General features: G+C 38.3%; 3 protein-coding genes across 8 annotated transcripts; 2 read left to right on the top strand and 1 right to left on the bottom strand.

Annotated features, from left to right (window-relative positions):
* Positions 1–685: 685 nt before the first annotated feature.
* LOC111323637 (QRFP-like peptide receptor) lies at positions 686–18,988 on the bottom strand. Of its 2 annotated transcripts, XR_016000728.1 has the most exons (2): positions 16,996–18,988; positions 686–771 (listed from the first exon to the last, which is right to left on the bottom strand). XR_016000728.1 is itself a non-coding variant. In XM_022927032.2 (1 exon), exon 1 carries the CDS (start codon positions 18,918–18,920, stop codon positions 17,868–17,870), a length of 1,053 nt encoding a protein of 350 aa, XP_022782767.2. In that variant the 5' UTR covers positions 18,921–18,988; the 3' UTR covers positions 16,334–17,867. The 2 variants fall into 2 exon arrangements, 1 of the variants encoding a protein (XP_022782767.2); XM_022927032.2 differs by lacking the exon at positions 686–771 and having other exon boundaries at positions 16,334–18,988.
* Positions 3,434–10,570, top strand: LOC111323616 (uncharacterized). Of its 4 annotated transcripts, none has more exons than XM_088758887.1 (2): positions 3,434–3,489; positions 8,581–10,570. In XM_088758887.1, the coding sequence occupies exon 2, from the start codon at positions 8,595–8,597 to the stop codon at positions 10,470–10,472; it is 1,878 nt and encodes a 625-aa protein (XP_088615013.1). In that variant the 5' UTR covers positions 3,434–3,489; positions 8,581–8,594; the 3' UTR covers positions 10,473–10,570. The 4 variants fall into 4 exon arrangements, with proteins under 4 accessions (XP_088615013.1, XP_088615012.1, XP_022782741.1 ...); XM_088758886.1 differs by lacking the exon at positions 3,434–3,489 and adding an exon at positions 5,587–5,666; XM_022927006.2 differs by lacking the exon at positions 3,434–3,489 and adding an exon at positions 7,029–7,185.
* Positions 12,826–16,344, top strand: LOC111323617 (C-reactive protein). Of its 2 annotated transcripts, none has more exons than XM_022927008.2 (4): positions 12,826–13,313; positions 13,941–14,090; positions 15,423–15,456; positions 15,723–16,344. In XM_022927008.2, exons 1-4 carry the CDS (start codon positions 12,995–12,997, stop codon positions 16,132–16,134), a joined length of 915 nt encoding a protein of 304 aa, XP_022782743.1. In that variant the 5' UTR covers positions 12,826–12,994; the 3' UTR covers positions 16,135–16,344. The 2 variants fall into 2 exon arrangements, with proteins under 2 accessions (XP_022782743.1, XP_022782742.1); XM_022927007.2 differs by having other exon boundaries at positions 12,827–13,313; positions 15,228–15,456.
* Positions 18,989–20,362: the final 1,374 nt, after the last annotated feature.

Below are 20,362 nucleotides of genomic sequence, written 5' to 3'. Positions count from 1 at the left end.
AAGAGCAGATAACGCTATCCAACTGATAAATCGCTATCCAGCGGATAAGTGTTACCAAAACGTACTGCACTATCCACCGGATAGAGATTTATCCAGTGTATAGCGTTATCCATCCTTCGAACAACCGTGGCCTGGTCTATTGATTGAAAAACGATACCGTGTTCTCAAAATGCGCGCGCGCTTTTTCGCCTGATTACGTGGTTTTTATGCGCAGCAGAGGATTTGCAGTGCAACACTGAGGAATCGCCTTGCGTTTTGCCATCTAGTACCATAAAAAAATATATTTTTATATTTAAACAGATCGTAGATCTTTTGGAGAACCTTTTCGAAGGATAAAAAGGATCCTCGCGGATAGGAAAATAAAAATCATGGTGAAAGTGTTCGTTCCTGATCGCGCCATAGGTACATTAACAAGACGAAACAATTCACAAAAAATACGGAACCTTTGTCTAGATATGGAGATTTTTTTACATTCCTTTTCCTCGGTACGACCTTAGCTCAGAGTATCCGTTAGTACGTTTATTGAAAAGGACGAAAATCAAAATAACAAAACGAATTAGCTTCTACCAATTATTTCCGATGTTTATAGTTGTTTACCCAACTAAGAGTTCGAACAAAACATTTTATTAATTCATGAAAATACATTATCTTGTTATGAAAAAATTGGCCATTTTTGTGCAACATGTTAGCCTCAGTAACCATACCTGGATTTCCTTTATTCTCAGTCCATATTGAATCATCCCAATTGCTGCCGGCTAAAAGTGTCTGAAACTGAGAAATAGTGTAACAATTCTTTTCAACGATAGGCTGTTGCTAGAGCAATATGTTCTCAATTCCCTAATTAAAAAAATGTGATTTCCAAAATGAGTTACTCAAACAGGTGGAATAATTTGTTACATGTACATCTTTGAAAAGCTAATTTTAAAGTTATACAATAAGAATCATTTCATTGGAATCACTGAACGTCTGCCATAAACAGTTTTTTTAACTCTTTTTGAGAGCCTGCACCACCGTTTGGCTCTCCTTCATTGCCCTGTTCTCGACATGCATTCCTCTTTGGTGAGAGACCATCGGATGCACTACCCAACTAAATAGTATTAATCCTCATTCGTTCATGTGGTTTTTCAAGATTTTTAAAAGAAAAGACGCATAGGGTGTTTTGTTCTGAAACTACATTACTTTCCCTTCCTTTGTGTTTCCTTCCTTGTTTTCCTCTTTTGTGTCACATCTTGCCCGAATTCATATTCGTTTCGATCAACAAATTTCCATTTCGATGACTTCAAACTGGTGGGATAACTTGACACCTGTTTGATGTCAATTTCTGATAATGATCAAACAAGATTCACATTGAATAGCTTTTTGGCTTATCCTGCACACTGTTTGGTGGGCGGCGAAGTTCTTTAACATGTCCAGGATTTAAAATAACTTCTCCTACCAACAAAACCTCGGGCAGCACAAAAATGGACATTTCCAACCTACATAGCTGCTGTATATTTGTCCGAAGACGGCTCATTTACTTGTTTACGGTACTTCCGAGACGAAAGCGAAATTCGCGATGAAAATCTCACATAACAGCCAATTAGTGTAGAGACATGAAGACAACGACCGTTTGGTGTTTCACCTTTGCCATCTCAGTGTTACTTTTGACGGTATTCTCGAAAAGTCTCTCTATTGGTAAATGCAAACATATGAAGATCTCCCAAATGATTTTTTTTTTCGTTTTCTGTCACTTTCAAATATCAGTTCGTTTCCTTCTTGTTGGACACGTAATCAAAATTTCTTTCTTTTTTTAAACAAATATTAAGTTTAAAGTGCACCTAAACCCAAACATTTTTTCGCTTAACGAAATAAGCGTATTTTTTGGAGTATTTCTGTGCAAAAAATTTTTTATTTGCTCAAATCTTTAATTTTCTGTGCCCCGTCAAAATGCGGAAAATCCGCCGCCATCTTGGCTCACGACCGATCGCAAGTTTAAAGAGGAATGGCTCTAGCGGGTAATGTGACGTCAAATCGAGAACACGAAAGTCTGCATTTCACACATTTTCACTTGTTTGGGAAGGTTGTCGTCGATATTGTCCGAAATATGCCGACTAGGTGTGTTGTATGAGGAATGTATGAAGCGCGATACCCTTTTGCAAATTTCGCACGTTGCTACATCCTCCTACAACACATTTACATATGATGCACGATCCTCGCAGTAGATAGCGCTATTTAAGCAATAGCGAAAATTAGACCTGAAAAAAATCCGGCCTGTACGGGATTCGAACCACTGACCTCTGCGATACTAGTGCAGCGCTCTACCAATTGAGCTAACAAGCCAACTGGGAGCAGGCCGTTAAGTTGATTCGTAATAAACCCGTGAAAGTGATAAATGAGATACAATGAAATATATGAAGTTCATATATTTCGAACTGTGGTATTAGATACATATGATGCACGATCCTCGCAGTAGATAGCGATATTTAAGCAATAGCGAAAATCAGACCTCAAAAAAATTAGGCCTGTACGGGATTCGAACCACTGACCTCTGCGGTACTAGTACAATCTTGTTTAGCTTGTTAGCTCAATTGGTAGAGCGCTGCACTAGTATCGCAGAGGTCAGTGGTTCGAATCCCGTACAGGCCTGATTTTTTTCAGGTCTGATTTTCGCTATTGCTTAAATATCGCTATCTACTGCGAGGATCGTGCATCATATGTATCTAATACCGCAGTTCAAAATATATGAACTTCATATATTTCATTGTATCTCATTTATTACTTTCACGGGTTTATTACGAATCAACTTAACGGCCTGCTCCCAGTTGGCTTGTTAGCTCAATTGGTTGAGCGCTGCATCGCTGAGGTCAGTGGTTCGAATCCCGTACAGGCCTGATTTTTTTCAGGTCTGATTTTCGCTATTGCTTAAATAGCGCTATCTACTGCGAGGATCGTGCATCATATGTATCTAATACCGCAGTTCAAAATATATGAACTTAATATATTTCATTGTATCTCACATCACATTTAGTCGGCATATTTTCCGACAATATCGACTACAATCTTCCCACACAAGTGAAAATGTGTGAAATGCAGACTTTCGTGTTCTCGATTTGACGTCACATTACCCGCTAGAGCCATTCCTCTTTAAACTCGGTCGTGGGCCAAGATGGCGGCCGATTTTCCGTATTTTGACTGAGCACAGAAAATTGAAGATTTGAGCAAATAAAAAAAATTTTGCACAGAAATACTCCAAAAAATACGCTTATTTCGTTAAGCGAAGAAACAGTTTTGGGTTTAGGTGCACTTTAATTTAAACACCAGTTAAAAAGAAAACAAGGCAGTAATCTCTTTCTTTGTTATCCGAAATGCAATATTAGTTAAAACACCGAAACGGTTGGTGGAACATTGTGTAGAGTTAGTTCATTGGACACAATACAATAAATTATTCACTGAACGTCCAATTATTTGCTATTCTTGAAGTTGATTTTATCGAGGAGGCTGGAAAGAAAGGTGAGGAGTGCTTTAAATTCTTTGCGAATGAACTGACATTTCAATTTTTTATGGTAATTGATCGAGTGCTAGAGATGCTTTTAAAAGGGTTAATGATATTTAGCGTGGTTATTAGCATAAACAAGTAAAGATAACTTTAGTGTAGATGCACTAAACATATTGGTCTATCAAAATTTATATTAGTTAACTAATAACTGCCGTAAAATAGACCTCTAAAAATAAATTAAATACAAATTGGGTTAGTTTGTGTCAAAAAATGTGCGGCCCCAGGACGAAATCATCACGAGATAGAAATTTTCACCTCCGTAATCAGGATAGCTCATTCACCCCTTCCCTCGACAAGTGCGTGTTACAAGATCTATTTATATACTTCTAGCTTGATATTTTTAATGAAACGATTGCACGAAAGAGCAGTTTTACTGATAAATTCACCATCCTTGCGATAGCATAAATGCAAAAGTTCAAAGAGATCTTTGCAAACTCGCGGAAAGTCGATGATCCACACTAAATCCAAGAGTTGAAAATGCCACTTCAACTTCTATCAAGTGGAAAGTTTTTTTCTAATTACATTACTTCATTCTCATCACACTAGTTAAAGTAAAAAGTTTTACTTACTCATACATACGTGTCTAGCCTACAATATACATTCAAACTGCCATCAAAGAGTTGCTTTTCAATTTAACAAGTATGGTAGGTTCGAAGAACAATCGTGACAATGCTACCTGGATAGACACCAAAAAAACAAAATTTACACTGTGAACCTTTCTATTTTCATTCCCCTAAAAGGAGGTCATTTCTTTGAGACAATCGTCCTTCGTTTCAGGAAGAGGTTTTCCTTGCACAATTTTCTGATTTGACACAAACTTTCTAAATTTTTTTTCCTCTAACAAACGCAAACAGAGAAAATTGAATTTGATAGGTTACCGCCAAAACCAACCTATTGATAGATATTCATGCCTGTCTTCGCCTGTAAACGTTCTCCTTCTTCATCTACTCTTTAGGTTCTTTAATTTAATTTAGCTTGTACAATTTTCATCCTTTCATAAAAAGACAAAGAGTAGAACAACACAGAAAAAAAGACCAAATAAAGAAAGAAAGAAAGAAAGAAAGAAAGGAAAAACAAATATTATCCAACAGGCCAAGATTAGTCATAGCCTCCGCACATAAAATATAAGCCCTTCCTTGGGTCGTTCACAACAGAATAAACAAGATAATTAGACACTACTTCTTTCATTGCTGTGACAATAGCTCAGTTGATGCGAGCCACTCACATGAAAAAAGTTTCATATAGCACAGTAAAACCTGCTGCTGGTCAAAAGTACACAGTTGGGGTACTTTCTGTAAGCGTTAGACTTACGCGAAATTACTGATCTTTTAAGCCTTTTTACATTTCCTAAAAATAAGAAAAGTTTAGGATCTGTTGCATTTCCCATGAAAGAAACGTTGTTGAAACTCTTTGATTAAAAACAAACAAAAAATAAAACCATCTTTCTTCAATAAGGAAATACTGGTTTAACTAAACAAGTGGATGGCCTTTGATGATTTCAGCCTCAAAACCAATTTCTTTGCTTCTTCTAAAGTAAAACACACCATTAAATGTAGAATTATTACAATAACTTTTCATCTAATTTTTCATTTTTTAGTCGTGTGTTGACATATCTGTAAAGATCTCAGAGGGTAAAACACGATAAATTATTCAATGAGAGGTTGCCATTTTCATAATCGTGTGTTACGTGACCATTTACGAAGGAATACCCCTCATGAAAACTAGGTTTCCAAAACGGAAGGAAAAAATAAATTTTTGAAACTAATGTGGGCTGTTTATCTATTCTTTAATTTATTTGCATTTCCTGTTGGTCGGGACCTAAGAACTGTGATAGTAACTAATGAAAGAGTACGACTTTCGATTGAAAACGGTAATATTTCATATTTTTCTTTTTCAGTCAGCTAAAGGTCTATCTCTTTCTTGTTACAAACACCGTGAACATTTGACTCAGTCAAGTTTTTTTAATACCACACAGTTTCAAAATACTGGTTGAAAACACAAACTGGTGGTCAAAATTAAGTAGAGTTACGCGATTGGACCCTACATTATAACTTATTTACCAAAAGACAATTTACTCGCGCGCGTCTCATACTGTCAGTAGTTATTTCTTTGAGAAGGCCAGAGTTAAAAGGTAAGAGTGGTGCTAGATGTTTTGGTGAAAATCGGATTGTCTCAGATTCTTGGTCACTAAGTACTACTACATGTGGGGTAAAGTAATTGACATTTATCTATGACACTTTTCAACCTAGGCTCGAGAAAACAAATGTATGGCCCATTTTTAATCACTTTGGTAAAGATAACTTTGAAAGAGTTGGTGATCTCTTAAGCAACTTTAAACAGTGAATTTTAAAGCGATCTCATAGTGGTGAATACTGCTAGAACTGTAATGAAAATAGGACCTGAAAAAATTCAGACTTTTACGAGGATCGAACCCATACCCTCTACGATACCAGAACAGCGCTTTAACCGACTTACCGTAAAGTAATCAACAGCTGTGAGTTAGTTTAGTAGTTGAAAAACATGGTAAAAACCTTTTATTTAGGTGTACTGAGTTTAAAAGGAAGTTCCATTGAATTTTTCTTTTACCATTTAACCAGCTTGAGTCACCGGATAGAAATTGGTACAAAATGGTTGCGTCCCCCTCATTAAATAAAATCACCAGTGCGAACAAAATATTGATTACTAACTTCGTTTTCTCTTTTAACCAAGGTGGGTCGTCAGGCTTAATAAGAAATTTAATCCTTCTGTTCCACAGTATCCATGACAAAGGAAATTTCTTATGAAACAATAATCATAGGGTAAAGTGATATACTTGAATTCGGACACAGGAAATGAAGGTTTTATACAAGTCCTTTGTAGAATTAAGATACGTTTACATAATGTGATCCATTTATCTACGCCAGGATCAGGTTCGAACTTATGAACGAAAGAAAAGAAAAAAAAGAGTTATGAATTCCTTCAATTGCTCGATTTTCCAAGTTTTTTCGTTGAATTCGTGTTTTTGTAGCGCTGAGATGATTGCAGCGATCTTGTATAATTTCGACTGGCCGTAAGTATAGTTTGCAAGGACCCCGACATTAATACCCTGATTAAAAAAAACCAAGTACCTCGTTGAGAAATGCTTTGTAAGTTTGGAGAATTTTGACGGAGACATATGATCTTATAACGAACCTTACCACTGAAAAGTATTAAAATGAGTATCTATGCCTTCTTGTCGGAATACTGTCGAGAAGAACATCTTCTCTTTTTCTAATTTCTTAGCGCGAAACGTTCTTTCTTTTTTTCCAAAACCTATCAACTTTTACTTAAATGTTTCAATTACGTCACCCAGTTAAAGGTAGGTGACAGGAACAGGTAGTAAAAAGGTAATAAAAGTTTTTCATTGGACAAGACCTCGTAAAAGCAATCAATTATTCACTGAAAAATAGCTTTTTCATCATGTGACGAAACTACTCGTCATTTCTGCACAAAAACTCGAGAGAACGGGTAAGAAACGTGAAATGATTGTTGAGAAAGAATTCACGTTGCATCTGCGTGCATCATGGTTAGTTTAGAGTAATGTTACACTCTTAAAATTTATTTTTTTGAAAATGCAACGTAACTGGCTCGCACTGAGATTCTGAACAAGCAGATGGTATCTTTGAGAACAGGTATCAGAACCGTTTACTTCAAATGTTATCATGTACAAGAGCAAAAACCTTTTGTAGTGGGTACAAATATGAAAGGACTTCAGAATTACTGTAAACTCATTTTTGCTTTTAGGAAAAAAGGACGTTCAGTTCAGACTGAAGTTAAAAAATTTGCGAACGAATCTTGAGGTGAATTTGAGCGGGAACGTCATTTGGTTTAACTAAACACAAGTAATTACGAACCGAATGGGTTTATTCTAACACGTACACAGACCTTGCATAGAGTGCTAATATGTCTGGACTATTTACTTCCTGGTCGAATCATAAGATTGTCCCAAAACTATTTCCTGACTTCGTCTACTTTTCAAATCTCTCTTACATACTTATTGTAAAGTTGCTAATGGTCTTGAGTATCATGATGGTCAACTCTGTGAAGAAAGATAAAAACAGTTGTAGTTTTTAAAGCCTTTGCGTATTCATTCAAAAAATCAGAAATTGGAGATACCTTAACTTTCGTCAATCTCGATGAAAGGACCTATCAAACACGACTGGAGGGACTGTTTCACCAGATCTCCAAACACCGAAAAATTGCAGGATGGATTGTAAAAATTCGGCAGCACTGAGTTTTTCATGAACCATTTGCAGGAATCTTATGAAACTCAGTGGTGACTAAATTTTTTAAATCCATCTTGCAAGTCCTTCGAGAAAAGTTAACCAAATTTTAAGAATATTAGGATCTAACATATCCAAACCTACTTGATTGCATTAATTTAATCTCCTTTTCCTCATGGATTATTGAGTAATTTGCGGAGACTAAAATCAATGTTTCATCGTATAAATGTGGCTGCTCAAGTCTGATTAACGCCGAAAGTCATGCAAACATGGTTTTCAGCTAATATCGTTTCGCAGCGTGTTGGGGAAAGTTCCTGTGCCCTAACCGAGACTTTTGTTAATCTAACTTTATATAAAAATCTTTAAGTCACTTATAGTATACTTAAAATACAGATAAAACAAAATATCATATGGGAAAGGAGTAAAAGAAAACGTTACTGCAGTTTTAATTTCTTGTTTCGAGAGTTGACCAGCGTAACGTTAGGTGGCCGATGAGTTTTGTCCACTTAATGGCGATCAATCCGCAGATATCTGCTTTCTAAAAAGCGCGTGGCCCGGTAAAGGTGTTCACCATCGCCAAATCCTGATTTTCAACACAGTACCACTCATAAGCCTCAAACGGGATTGCATACACTTTCAATTTAAGTATTAACTGAAGTGTATTGTCAATATTACTCTCTTATTATTCGATCACGTTCTCCAGTACATCATTTGAAACTCAAGATTAAAAAGACATGTTACACTAGATACTGTACAGTTTAATTGAGAGATTAATAACGTAACCCCTAATATTTTCTGCGTCAGGTACTACTCGTCCAATGGCTGCCAAGGAGAGTCTCTTGTGCTTGGTTCTTTTGCTTTTGGCCATAAACCGGCCACATGCGGAAAGTAAAACCTTAAGCAAAGAGGTCCCAGGTGATAATAATGAAGCCGCATTGAGAGATAAGAGATTCGCAGTGGATCCTCTTAGCGCAATCGGCTTGGCTGTGAGTGTAGCCTCGGCCATTCAAAGCGCTGTTTGTACGTTTTCAAGTGTCTGCGGTGGTGATGAAGTCACTCAAGCGCTTGAAAGGATGGAGAAAAAGCTGGATGCCATACAGAATGACGTCACAAGCATCAGACATGATGTGGAAGAAATCTGGGAAGAATCAAAACGCAAATGGTACTTCAAACACATAGATAACATCATTCAACAAAGGAAGGAGGTTATTGCTGACTTAAAGAGTGAAGATTATTCTCAGCGGGCTATAGACAAGCAAACCCGATTTATCCATGAGGTATTTGGTACCACATCAAAAGACGAGTACGTTGAAAAAGCACTTCTCCACATCCCACAACTAGTCACCGATGAGGGACTGGTCACCCATCACTTCGACGTTCAGATTAGAGATGGAAAATCTACTAAAGAAGCTGCGAAACTGACATGGAAATTCATAAAGAAAATCTTTCGATACCAAGAAGATGGCTATGCCTCTATTGTCTTTGCAGCCTCTATGAAGTATAAAAATGATGAAGAATCTTACAACAGCACAATGTCTGAGGTGTGCGCTTGGTGGCCAAAGTCTAACGACCCCGAATACACGACGTTTTGTAAACAGTTTGTCAAAGATACAACCGCCGAGAACCGAAGAAGGCGTCAGGAGGACTTCCTCTACGTTATAAGAGATCTGGCTCTTATCCCTGTTCAACTGGTGCAAACGGACTGTAGTAAGTTCTCAGATTCCAATGCTGTGCACTACTCCGAAGGTCATCTTTATGTTTCACAACCTGAAGCCAAAAAGATCTTGATCGTGGACCCTAAAACACTAGATGTCGTCAAAGCCCTTGCGGTACCCGGATCTGAATGTGGTGGACATTGCCATCCAATTGGAGTAAGCATCAAGGTAAAGGACAATTTGATGGCAATTGGCGCAAAGAGCAGTTTGCCTGGGGGTGAAAGCAAAGTCATGCTATTCAAGATAAGCGGTGATCTAACAAAACCTAGTAGCATCAGCATTGAGCACTACTATACAATGCTTCAACTCTTTCCCGGAAAGGACGCCGATGTAAGAGACGTTGCATTTTGTGGAAATCGCTTTGGATATGCCCATTACAATGGAGCCATATACAACTGGAGAATGCCTGACAAATTGTACCATGGCTGGAATGATGGCAAGCCAGTGCCCGACTTGTATGACCGCAACGATTGGTACCTTAGAAACCAATACAACGTAAAAAAAGACTACCAATACTACTTTGCATGTTCAAACAGCGGAAGAGACTGGTTGGTGGAAAAAACAAACAGGGCAACTACAAGAGATGGAGTAGGTGTAGTACCCTCCGATTACGGATTTTCAGTCAACGAGATCTTGGAAGAAGGGGCGGAGATCAAGGTTCTGTATGAAGATTGGCTAGACGTTAAAGATGGGCGCTCACGGATGAATAACTTGAAGGGATTAGCCATGGATGGCAAACGAAACCTGTTCTATTCCTCTGGGAGGTTTTGGGCTAATGGTGTCTGTGGAGTGTACCAACGCACATACGATGGCAAACGCCGCTACATAAGAGAATGGAATGAAGAAAGCAAGATTGAAATGTATGGCATGGCAGTGGATGAAAGCGGGTTCCTGTTCTCAATACAGAAACATGGCTCAAAAAAGAAATGTCTTTACAAGTTTCATCATGAGATAGACCTGGAGGACATCAACGTACCCTAAAAAGACGCCACAAATATTTTAATCATTCAATGCTGTAAAATGTAGAAGATAATGCATTCATCTTATTAAACCAATAAAGATAGAATAAAAAAAAGCCACAGGAATTTTGTCCTTTCAAGTAAATATGTCCCGCAATGAAAACTTCAAAGTTTTTTTTGCTGTGACGGCAGAAAATAACGGCCTTCATTTTTTAAGGCTGAGAATCTCCCTCTGATTTTTTAGCATTAAAATTCGCCCAGTTTTGATAGCTGTTGACAACACAGTGCAATTTACTACGCTCATAAAGTTCGTCCAAGTTTAAGTTTCAGTAAAACCCTAGTCTTCATCATTTCCCCCTTCATATAATTTCTATTTTTTTTACTTTCTCATTCTCTTGATGTTGTCGTTTTGATCGGCGCGTTGCAACCAATTCTCTCGTGCCCAGAAATTTTAATGAATCCATAATCTTTATAATATTTATACAATTATATGCTCTTCATTTTAAAATGTCACTGAAATCTCACCGTCTCGCTCTGATGGCCACACTCTCTCATACTCTCACCGGAAATGATATTTTCTCGCCTTAAATGAAAAAAAGGAAGCCAGACATGATTTTTTTAATAAACAGGTCAAAAAATACATCGACTTTCCAGATGGGATTTGAACCCACGACCCTCCGTGATCTAGTCGGATGCTCTAACCACTGAGCTACAGGAGACTCTTTGGTGAGCAAGGGTCAATTAGTGGGTATTGACTGGAACCGCATCACGCGGCTACACAGCCAAACAGCATGATGTTTGGCTGTGTAGCCGCGTGATGCGGTTCCAGTCAATACCCACTAATTGACCCTTGCTCACCATAGAGTCTCCTGTAGCTCAGTGATTAGAGCATCCAACTAGATCACGGAGGGTCGTGGGTTCGAATCCCATCTGGAAACTCGATTTTTAAAAATTGTTATTTTTATCTTTACATGCTCACTTTGGAGGCTGGTTGGCTACATGTGATGCTTTAATGTGACAGCGTGATGCTGTTGGTGAGCTTCAATGCGCTAGCTGATGTTTGGCTGTGTAGCCGCGTGATGCGGTTCCAGTCAATACCCACTAATTGACCTTTGCTCACCATAGAGTCTCCTGTAGCTCAGTGGTTAGAGCATCCGACTAGATCACGGAGGGTCGTGGGTTCAAATTCCATCTGGAAACTCGATTTTTAAAAATTGTTATTTTCATCTTTACATAAAAAATACATCTTTCATAAAATATCCCAAGAAAATCTCAAATTGAAATCCGTTCCCTAATGGAGAGTGTCCAACACGTCATGATCAGAATAATGAGAAACAAAGAATTCATAAAGCTTTCACAAGTTAGTCAACATGGCTTCCATTTTTTCGTAGCCAAGGGATACGTTTTAAAGGTGTCAGGATCCACCACACGTTTCTCGTGGACTAATGGTACTTATTGATTTGCTCCACAGTAGAATCGATGTAACTTTGTCACAGAATTGGCTTGAAGAACGCTATTTCCCAATACACTGGCACAGAAACAATGCAACAAGCTGGCGCAGACTGACAACCCGTGGTTGTGTAAAGTGTATACTTTAAGCACTCTAGGTGATTCAACCCGGGGTAGAATTCCATTTGAGCTTGTGTACAGAAGCCGTAAGAGCTACTTGATTTTTTTCTAAAAGAAAAAAGAAAAAGCTTAACTTTGCTCTCGATGTCCCAGTAAACAATTTACCCTTCAACAAGGTCCATTTTGTACCTTGCGATCGCTTGCTACTTAGCTGCCTTATTTGGTGAATATCAACAGTTTTCCACCTTTTGCAAACTGGACAAAGGTTCCCTTTAAACCACAGGGAAGCCTTAAAAACACCTGCGTGATATTCTATCTTGTATGCGGGAACTACGCCTTTTGTTAACTCCGTTCTCATTCTTTCCAAGCTCCTAAGAGACCTTAACTTTTATTAGCAAGTTTCTAAAACCGGTTCCTCTCTCCAATACTACGTACACAGAATTTTGCGCTACACCTTATCATGAGAGAAAAACAGAAAAAACAATACTTTAATCACGGTTAACATCTCCAGCTGTGAAGTTCAAGGATGAATTAGTAATTATTCGGTGATGTATGGAATCTCGGCTCAGTCGTACGAAAAGCCGATTCATTAGAACTGAAACAAGTAGTAAAAAAGATTCCTTGTGTGTACTAGCCATAAATTTAGTCAATCCTTTATCACTTTTTTTCTTTGAGTTAAGCACTGATGGAATTCACGCTGAGTTTATCCAAGCCTTTTTGTCAAGCTTAGTATTTCGATGATGAATTCGTGGGTTGCTTGAAAAGGTTTATTTTGAATACGACAAGCACTTCATGAAAAATTAATGTTGTGCAGTTCTTCATAACATTACACAAAAAAATCAAAAGAATCGCCACTAATGCAAGAAGTGGCTGTAGAACGCAGACATCTATGGATAAAGACATTTTATCTTCATTTTGTCAGTTTTAACAAAACTAAATTGACACAGAGCGAGTGACCTTCTCGATCTTTAGAACATGAAAATCTCCAAAGCATTTATAATCGTGGCTATCTTCAGAATAGGCTTTACCATTACTATCGCAGCAATAGTCCACGCTGATTGCGAAGTTAAGTCAGGCCTGGGCTTAGCCCTTACAGGACATAACTTCTCAAGTTTCACTGTCAAAGACTTTCAGGATTGCTACCAAGAATGTAAAGCGAATGAACCAAAATGTCGAAGTATGAATTACAATGGTGACCACAAACTTTGCGAGCTCAACAACGCAACCGAGACATCGCATCCACAAGATTTGAAGGAAGTTTTAATGTCTATATATTTTGAAAGTCGTCACAGAGGTAAATGAAATGAATACAAAGAAGCTGTACTAGGTTTTTTGCATCTTGTACCTTGTAAAAATGTTACAAGTTGAAATACACTTTTTCAAATTTTATTTGAACAATCTGAATACTAATTTCAGTGTCTTGTGAATCAGTTGAATTCTATTGTAAATTGTTGAAGTGACTTCTGAAATTATCACCTAGGTAAAATAGACCAATTTATATCAAGCACGATCAGGTGAACGTGAATTAAAATTTTGATCTAAAGTGCATTGTGTATTACGTCGGCAATCGCACAAACATCATTTAAATCTTTTCGATTCTACTGTAAAAACAAACACCCCATTTATGACCACTTATCTCGGGAAAGATAAAACTGCAATGTGTCCCTGTTCGTTAAGAAGACCAGAGTTTATTTGATATTGCTCTGAACTGTTACACACGTTAGCAACAGTGAATTCAATTTGGAAGGAAAGCAGAATTGTATATCACAGTTGATTTTTAAGTTTTTCAGCCTTTCTTCTGCCCTTGAAACGAAAAAACCTACAGGTACATAGGACAGGCCCAAGCCGAATGAAATCAAAGAACTGGCTTAATTCAGGATAAGCGCCTAGTTTAAAGCTATTATTCTTTTTTTATTATTAGTATCTGCAGGCTCTCAACGTCATGTCGCTGGTAAAACATGTCAGGAAATCTTATCACGAGAGGAGTCTGCAAATGATGGATTTTATTGGCTGAATTCAAACGAAACAGAAGATCCCTATGTTTCCTTCTGCAACATGACAAATGGAGGAGGTAATAATAAAAGAGCATACATACGTAATCATTTTTTAGTCTGTTAAGTTAAACAAGTTTCCTTCAAAAGAAGAAAAAGAAGAAAAACTCGGTCTAACCTGCCATTAAAAGCTTTATTTCCTAGATTGTGGAAATGGATGGATGGATGGATGGATGCATGACATTTATTGAAGCACGATAAAAATTTAAAGCTACAAGCTTGTGGGGTCGTGTATTTATAATGAAAGACATAAATCCTAATGTAAATAAAATGTCAAAATATTGACAAGATTGGTAACTTGTGCATTACGAATTATACACTAAAATCTGTTTTTTTTTACGAGATAAAATCGTTACTGAATAGGTAAAATATCTCTAAAATATACATAAATAATCATCAATTATATATAAAATCTGCATTTCTACGCCGCGTTGTCGAGGCGGAGGTAGTCTCGAAATTAAAACCCTTGAAATAAGTTGCCATTTTTATGCAACATACCTAGCTTGCCATGCTCCTACTTAAAAGAAAAATTCAGACTGTCATTTATACAAACAGTAGCCTCTATTTGGCGCGAAAATTAGCACGACAGACATTATCTGTTCCGAGATACGATCAGTTTTCCAAGAGCGAAACTACGAGGAAAATTGTGAGCTTCGAGGAACAGATAACATCCAAGGACAAATATACAAGCACGATTTCGCGCCAAATGGAGGCTATTGTTTTTTATTCTTTAAATATTTTCAACGCACAGGGTAAATGTTTACGAGCAGCTTACCGTTTACGGTCAGGGATGTTCACTTTTCAGGGTTCTCTGATACAATTTTATGAACAAAAAGAACATGTTCCTTCTTCTGTAACAACCACTCTACGTTTCTCATGTTGAATTAAATATTAAGCGCAGAGTTTTTCATTTTGGATGTAAGTTTTTGGTTGAGGGATATTCGGCCACGTGATGCGCTTTGACCGATCGCACGTATGCAAAAATATTTGTGACGTTATAAGCGACAATATTCGTGACATTGACTCGAAATAGTGACTACGCTCTACTTGGACCACTTACTTTCATGTTATGGGACCATATATCTCAAATGAGAGCAAATACTTCCATCAAAATGATCGAAAATGACCTTCTCTAATGGCCATACTTTCTTCAACAGACACCAGTGCATCGTTTGACTTGATATTTCTGGACCGTAACACAACGAACTTTGTAGAACTGAACACCTATTTACCAGACCTCTCCGCCTTCACGGTTTGCTTTTGGTTCAGAGCCTGGGCGCGCCAGTTAGTTTTTTTGTCCTATGCCACTGACAACATGACTGATGCTATTATGATGTTTCTTTCTGAAACAGGATTATTTCGATTCTTGGTGCTCAATAAACAAACGTGAGTAAATGATGGCTTCCATCACTGACTGATATTCGTTTTGTTTTCTAATCAGTAAGACCATTGTGGGAGACAACGGCTGAGCTTCAGGTGGAGGGGTTTGGGTTAAAGTTTGGGGTAAGGTTTAGGGTTAAAGCAAAGGCCTTTTTCCTCATTTTCGTTCTTTTGTTTTCTCTTCTTAAACTTCGAATCTCCTTGATTTTTTCCCTAAGTTGTCGGAAGTCGTAGGTCTGCTCTCTCATGCATCGGGAAAACTTTTTCTACAGGCACAGTCACACTGGTACCTATAACGACAGAGTCTGGCATCAAATTTGTGGCAAATGGGCGGACAGTGATGGCTTTGTGCACCTGTTCGTAGACGGAAAGCATGAGATACGCAGTAACACATCAATCCATGGAGTCATTCCTGGCTTTGGAAAATTAATTCTGGGCCAAGATCAGGATATTTTAGGGGGTGCCTTTGATCGAGAGCAGAGTTTTGTTGGAGAAATGAGCCATCTGTACCTCTGGAACGCTGATTTAGAGGACAGCATAATAACGAGCTTGAGCATGCACTGCAAAGAGTATCCACATCCTGGTCACATCTTGGGGTGGTCCGATATGGCGACGGGGATAAACGGCAATATTACGAAACGTGAGAATTCGAGATGTGTCACAGAGCAAGATGTTTTGCTTTAGAACGAGCCTTTAAAAGGAAAAGATTCCTGGCCTGTGAAGTCTTTGAACGGCACATTTCAGTTTTCTTGAACAGGTCATTTCAGAGTCTAAGTTCCCTTTCTTTTTAAATTGGAAAAGTCTATGAGTGGAATTTTAAATTCAAATCCATTTTTAAACCTTCGCACCTTGTAATGTATGAAGCAAGAGAGATTAAAAGCTCTGTAATCATAACCTCACAGTTTGTTATTTTTTTGTTAACTCCGCCATGAGTGATTGAACTTTGTGGAATGTGCTGTATACATATTTTACATAGATGAAAAATATGTGTATTTGAACTGATGTTTCGTTAAGCTTTGGTCTTTCCTCTCTCACTTCCTTTGTCAAAACTAAACAGAGTCACGCAAAGCCAATAAATAGTATAAGGACTACTCCAATTACAAATTAGTTATGTGAATTCAGTTACGCTGAGTCAGATCATTTTGAAACTCGTAACACGCACTCGGTTAACACGATCGAGCCAAGCTGACTAGAACTCTCCTGTAAATCTAAATGCTTTCTTTCGTTTTCCAGGACAGTTCGAGTTAGCTCGGTGTCCCAATGCACAGCACTGCTCACCCAAAATAGGTCACTGAACTCCAGTTCACAAGGGAATTACCATTGTTCTTTCTTTGTTTAGGAGTCATTGGTCAGCTGTTGTGTATTGTTCGGTCTTTTGTATCGGCTCTAGTGAACCGGTACACGAGGACAGAACCGAACTCGTAGATTGTTTCGCATGTTTCCAAAACTCCAATTAAATTTTTAGTCTCATTTAAGGTAGAAAAGTACTCTTTAAAACTTATATCACCCTCGAAAAAGTATGTATATAACACGTTCAGTACATACCGTGGTTTGAGATTCCACATAGTTACACGAACGTTTGGAATTGTCTGCAAATGTGCTGTGCATTCGACTTCGGACGTCGCCATTTTGAAAACAACCCAGGAACCTGGCCGCAGACATGGCTTGGTTACTGAGTTAGTAAATGGCGGGAACTAAATGGACTCGCGCTTCACCAAAAGCTGGAACTCTGGTTATCCAAAACCTAACATTTTTTTTTTTTGAGCGAGTGATTCCGGGTTTTGACGCAGCATACAAGCGGTTAGTCTTTCCGGCCAAGACTGAAATTGGCGGCGTACGAAGGCAAAACGCTCTCACTTTGAGTCACAATTGTACATATAGGACCGAGTCTACATGGTTTCTCAGAGTGTAATTTTCCTTCGAGAAAAACTAGAGAAAATGCTAGAGCCTATCCCCCCACCCCTCCCTATTTAGCATTAAAAGGGCTAGTTGGCTTAGTGCGACTATTGGAAAGCATCCTGTTGCATAATCAGCAATTCATTTGACTGCTATCATTAACCCTATTCATTCCGCCATTCACGTCTTGTCACGTCTTGTCACAATATAAATACTTGTTAATTAGTATACATTGTCCCAACCGTAATATATGCAAAATGCCACCAAGTATATAAACTCGTGAGTTTGGTTCTACATAGGATTCTTACTTTGTTTACTGTGTGTATGAATAAAAAATTTTTTGCAGAACCGAGTAGTTAACACATCCCCCCCAGCCAGGTCATGTAAAGCCTCCTAAGAATGTGTTTTATGGAACGAACTTATCAGAGTATAAGTAAGGAATCAACCACGACTTCAAAACCTGGAATCCTTAAATATCGCTCAAAACATTTATGATTTCGTCTCTAGTAAGTAGAGTCAGTTTAGAACGGTTGCGTAGCTCGCGACCTACTTGCAGGTAGAGCAGCAGTGTCCTTTGAAGTTCCTACTGTTGCACCCGGTCGCTTCGAGCAAGGAGAAAGCCATAGTGCCTTAATATGCCTTCTGAAATCTTTGCTCTGAAAACAGTAGATAATTGGATTGACAGCCGAATTTAACGAAACCAGAACCACTGTTGTCGTGTGTACTACATCACCGTGAGAATTCAAACCGTAGAAATCAAGAACGTAGGCAATGAGGTTTGGAAGCCAGCATACAGCGCACAAAACTGTCACGGACAACACCATTTTCGTGACACGCTTGCGTGACTTGACTACGGCACGTTGGGGGAGATCTACTGGCTGTGATGTTCTCACCCAAAGCTGATAAACAACCCGGCTGTACAGCCCGGACATGACGGTGACCGGCAGAATGCCAATTATGATGAGCCATCCCAAGCTGTAAGCATTCATATACCAACCAGGAGGCCATTCCTCGTAGCAGAAATCCAAACTCGCGTCGTATTTAACGAGCAGAAACAAAGGAAAATTCCAGCTGATGGAAAATAACCAACAAGCTGGGATGATAAATTTAAGTTTGGTTTTCGAAATACGACGGCTCTCGTCGTGAGGATACAGCACCGCGAAGTATCTTTCAAACGCAACTCCAATTAACGATACAACCGACACAACTCCCGCTGTCCACATAAGGTTCCCCCCTGTGACTATTTTGCACAAGTAATCTCCAGTGAGGCCATTTGGATTTTTATACGTATGGAGGAATATATATTGTGGTGCTATAAAGATGGCCACCATCATGTCAGCGCAAGCAAGGTTGACGAGTAGGAAGTTCATGGCAGTTCTCATCTGTCTGTTCCGCCAAACCACCAAGCAGACCGATGCATTGCCGATAAGGTTGACTGTCACGATAAGCGAAAACGCTGTACGAAGACCGATCTGTGCCGGCTCAGTATATGTAAACAAAGACATGGTGTAACGAAGATTCCAAACTTGACGGAAAGGAAACAGCTCAGCTCTGAAAACAAAGTTTGAAGACATCAACACATCATATCGATTGAGACATTTCGTATCTTTTTTGGCTTGGAGCTTAAAATTGGAATGCTTTGTCATAAAATTAGGTCTTTAAAGCTATCCTAAATGTGCCTTTGATTCGCTTAAAACTGAAAAGAGACAGTTTGTGTCTTTAACTTCACCACTTTTATCGTTTGACAATGGTTACCGACTTAACGTGCAAATGTTGCCGAGGCTTAATTTCTTACAATTTAAAGCTAATCGTGTTTAAGCAAAACTGATTCCACACCAAACAAAAAAGCGCGAGATTGTTCCTGGGAAGAAAAATTCTTGGTATTGAACTCACTAGTCCTCTTGTTGCTTCCGTTACCTAACCTACACTACATGCCTTTGCTACCACTCAAAGAGTCTTTCTTTAACGTTAACTTCACCATTTTCATAGTTTGCCATTGGTTTTCGACTTACCGTGCAATTTTCGCCCAGGTCTTAACTTCTACAATTTAACAAGCGGTACGAGATTGCTCCCAAGAAGAAGGGTTCTGGGTAGAAAATCACTATTTCTCTTATTGCTTCTGTTTCATAGCCTACATAGTTCTAAGTTTGATGGAAAAATGTCAACTGGTACGATTCATTTGTCTGTCTACGTTTACACAAAGACAAAAAATTTAATTAAAGCATAAGAACTTGAAAGAAACCACCAGCTATGCAAAGAAGTAGATAGCTCACTGTACTTTAAAAAGGTTCATGTGCAGGAGAGTTTATGCTTAGCATGACATACATGTCAAAATGCCAAAACGCAAAACTCCAAAACCAAAATTGAAATTAGCCGCGTTTACTCTAGAAGGTTAGTGCTTGATTTATTTATTACCTGAGAAGCGTGGAAAACATTATTCACTGTACATCTTGCACAAATCTTGAAAAGGAAATGTGAAAAGAAAAATAACCTGAGTCGAAACCCTTTGTACAAGTGTGACAAAATAAACAGCTATTTTTGGCACCGAAGATTCCTAAGGTCTAGCAGGAAATTGAATGACTTCTATGTTTTGACATATGACAATTTCTTCTCATTTGACGATGTGCAAAGAAGTTGAGAGCGACTACACGCCAACTCTGAAAAAAAAAATTGAATATAAATACTTTAATTTCTGAACTAAAAAGAAGCTTTTTGTAAGACGGTCTTATCTGGAACCTTTTCGGAAATTGGAAAATACAATCTAACGTCTATAAGTTGCGTTCGAGAGAAAAAGAACCGCCTCAGTTTCGAAGGAAATGATCATAATTTCCGTTATAACTCGACAAATCTGTTCAAAAGCGGAATCAATGTTTACTCTTAACTGCAATTTTTCATTAAATCAGTTGCAGATCGACGGACACTCACCTTTTTCAAAAAGAAGGGCGAAAATTATTTGCACCCACTTGTTTGATCAGGACGATTCACCACTGACAGAGAAAACGGATTTGACAACCAA

The sequence above is a fragment of the Stylophora pistillata genome, chromosome 4, assembly GCF_964205215.1.
Source record: "Stylophora pistillata chromosome 4, jaStyPist1.2, whole genome shotgun sequence".
In the NCBI taxonomy this organism is placed as follows: Eukaryota; Metazoa; Cnidaria; class Anthozoa; order Scleractinia; family Pocilloporidae; genus Stylophora; species Stylophora pistillata.
This window is presented reverse-complemented; position numbering and strand designations above follow the sequence as displayed.

Excerpts from the sequence above, each read along its gene's own strand:
- LOC111323617 (XM_022927007.2), top strand. The coding sequence starts at position 12,995 with ATGAAAATCTCCAAAGCATTTATAATCGTGGCTATCTTCAGAATAGGC. Across the intron at positions 13,314-13,940 it reads TTTTGAAAGTCGTCACAGAG|TATCTGCAGGCTCTCAACGT; the intron begins GTAAATGAAATG and ends TTTTATTATTAG. Across the intron at positions 15,457-15,722 it reads TTGGTGCTCAATAAACAAAC|GCACAGTCACACTGGTACCT; the intron begins GTGAGTAAATGA and ends CTTTTTCTACAG.
- LOC111323637 (XM_022927032.2), bottom strand. The coding sequence starts at position 18,920 with ATGTCTTCAAACTTTGTTTTCAGAGCTGAGCTGTTTCCTTTCCGTCAA.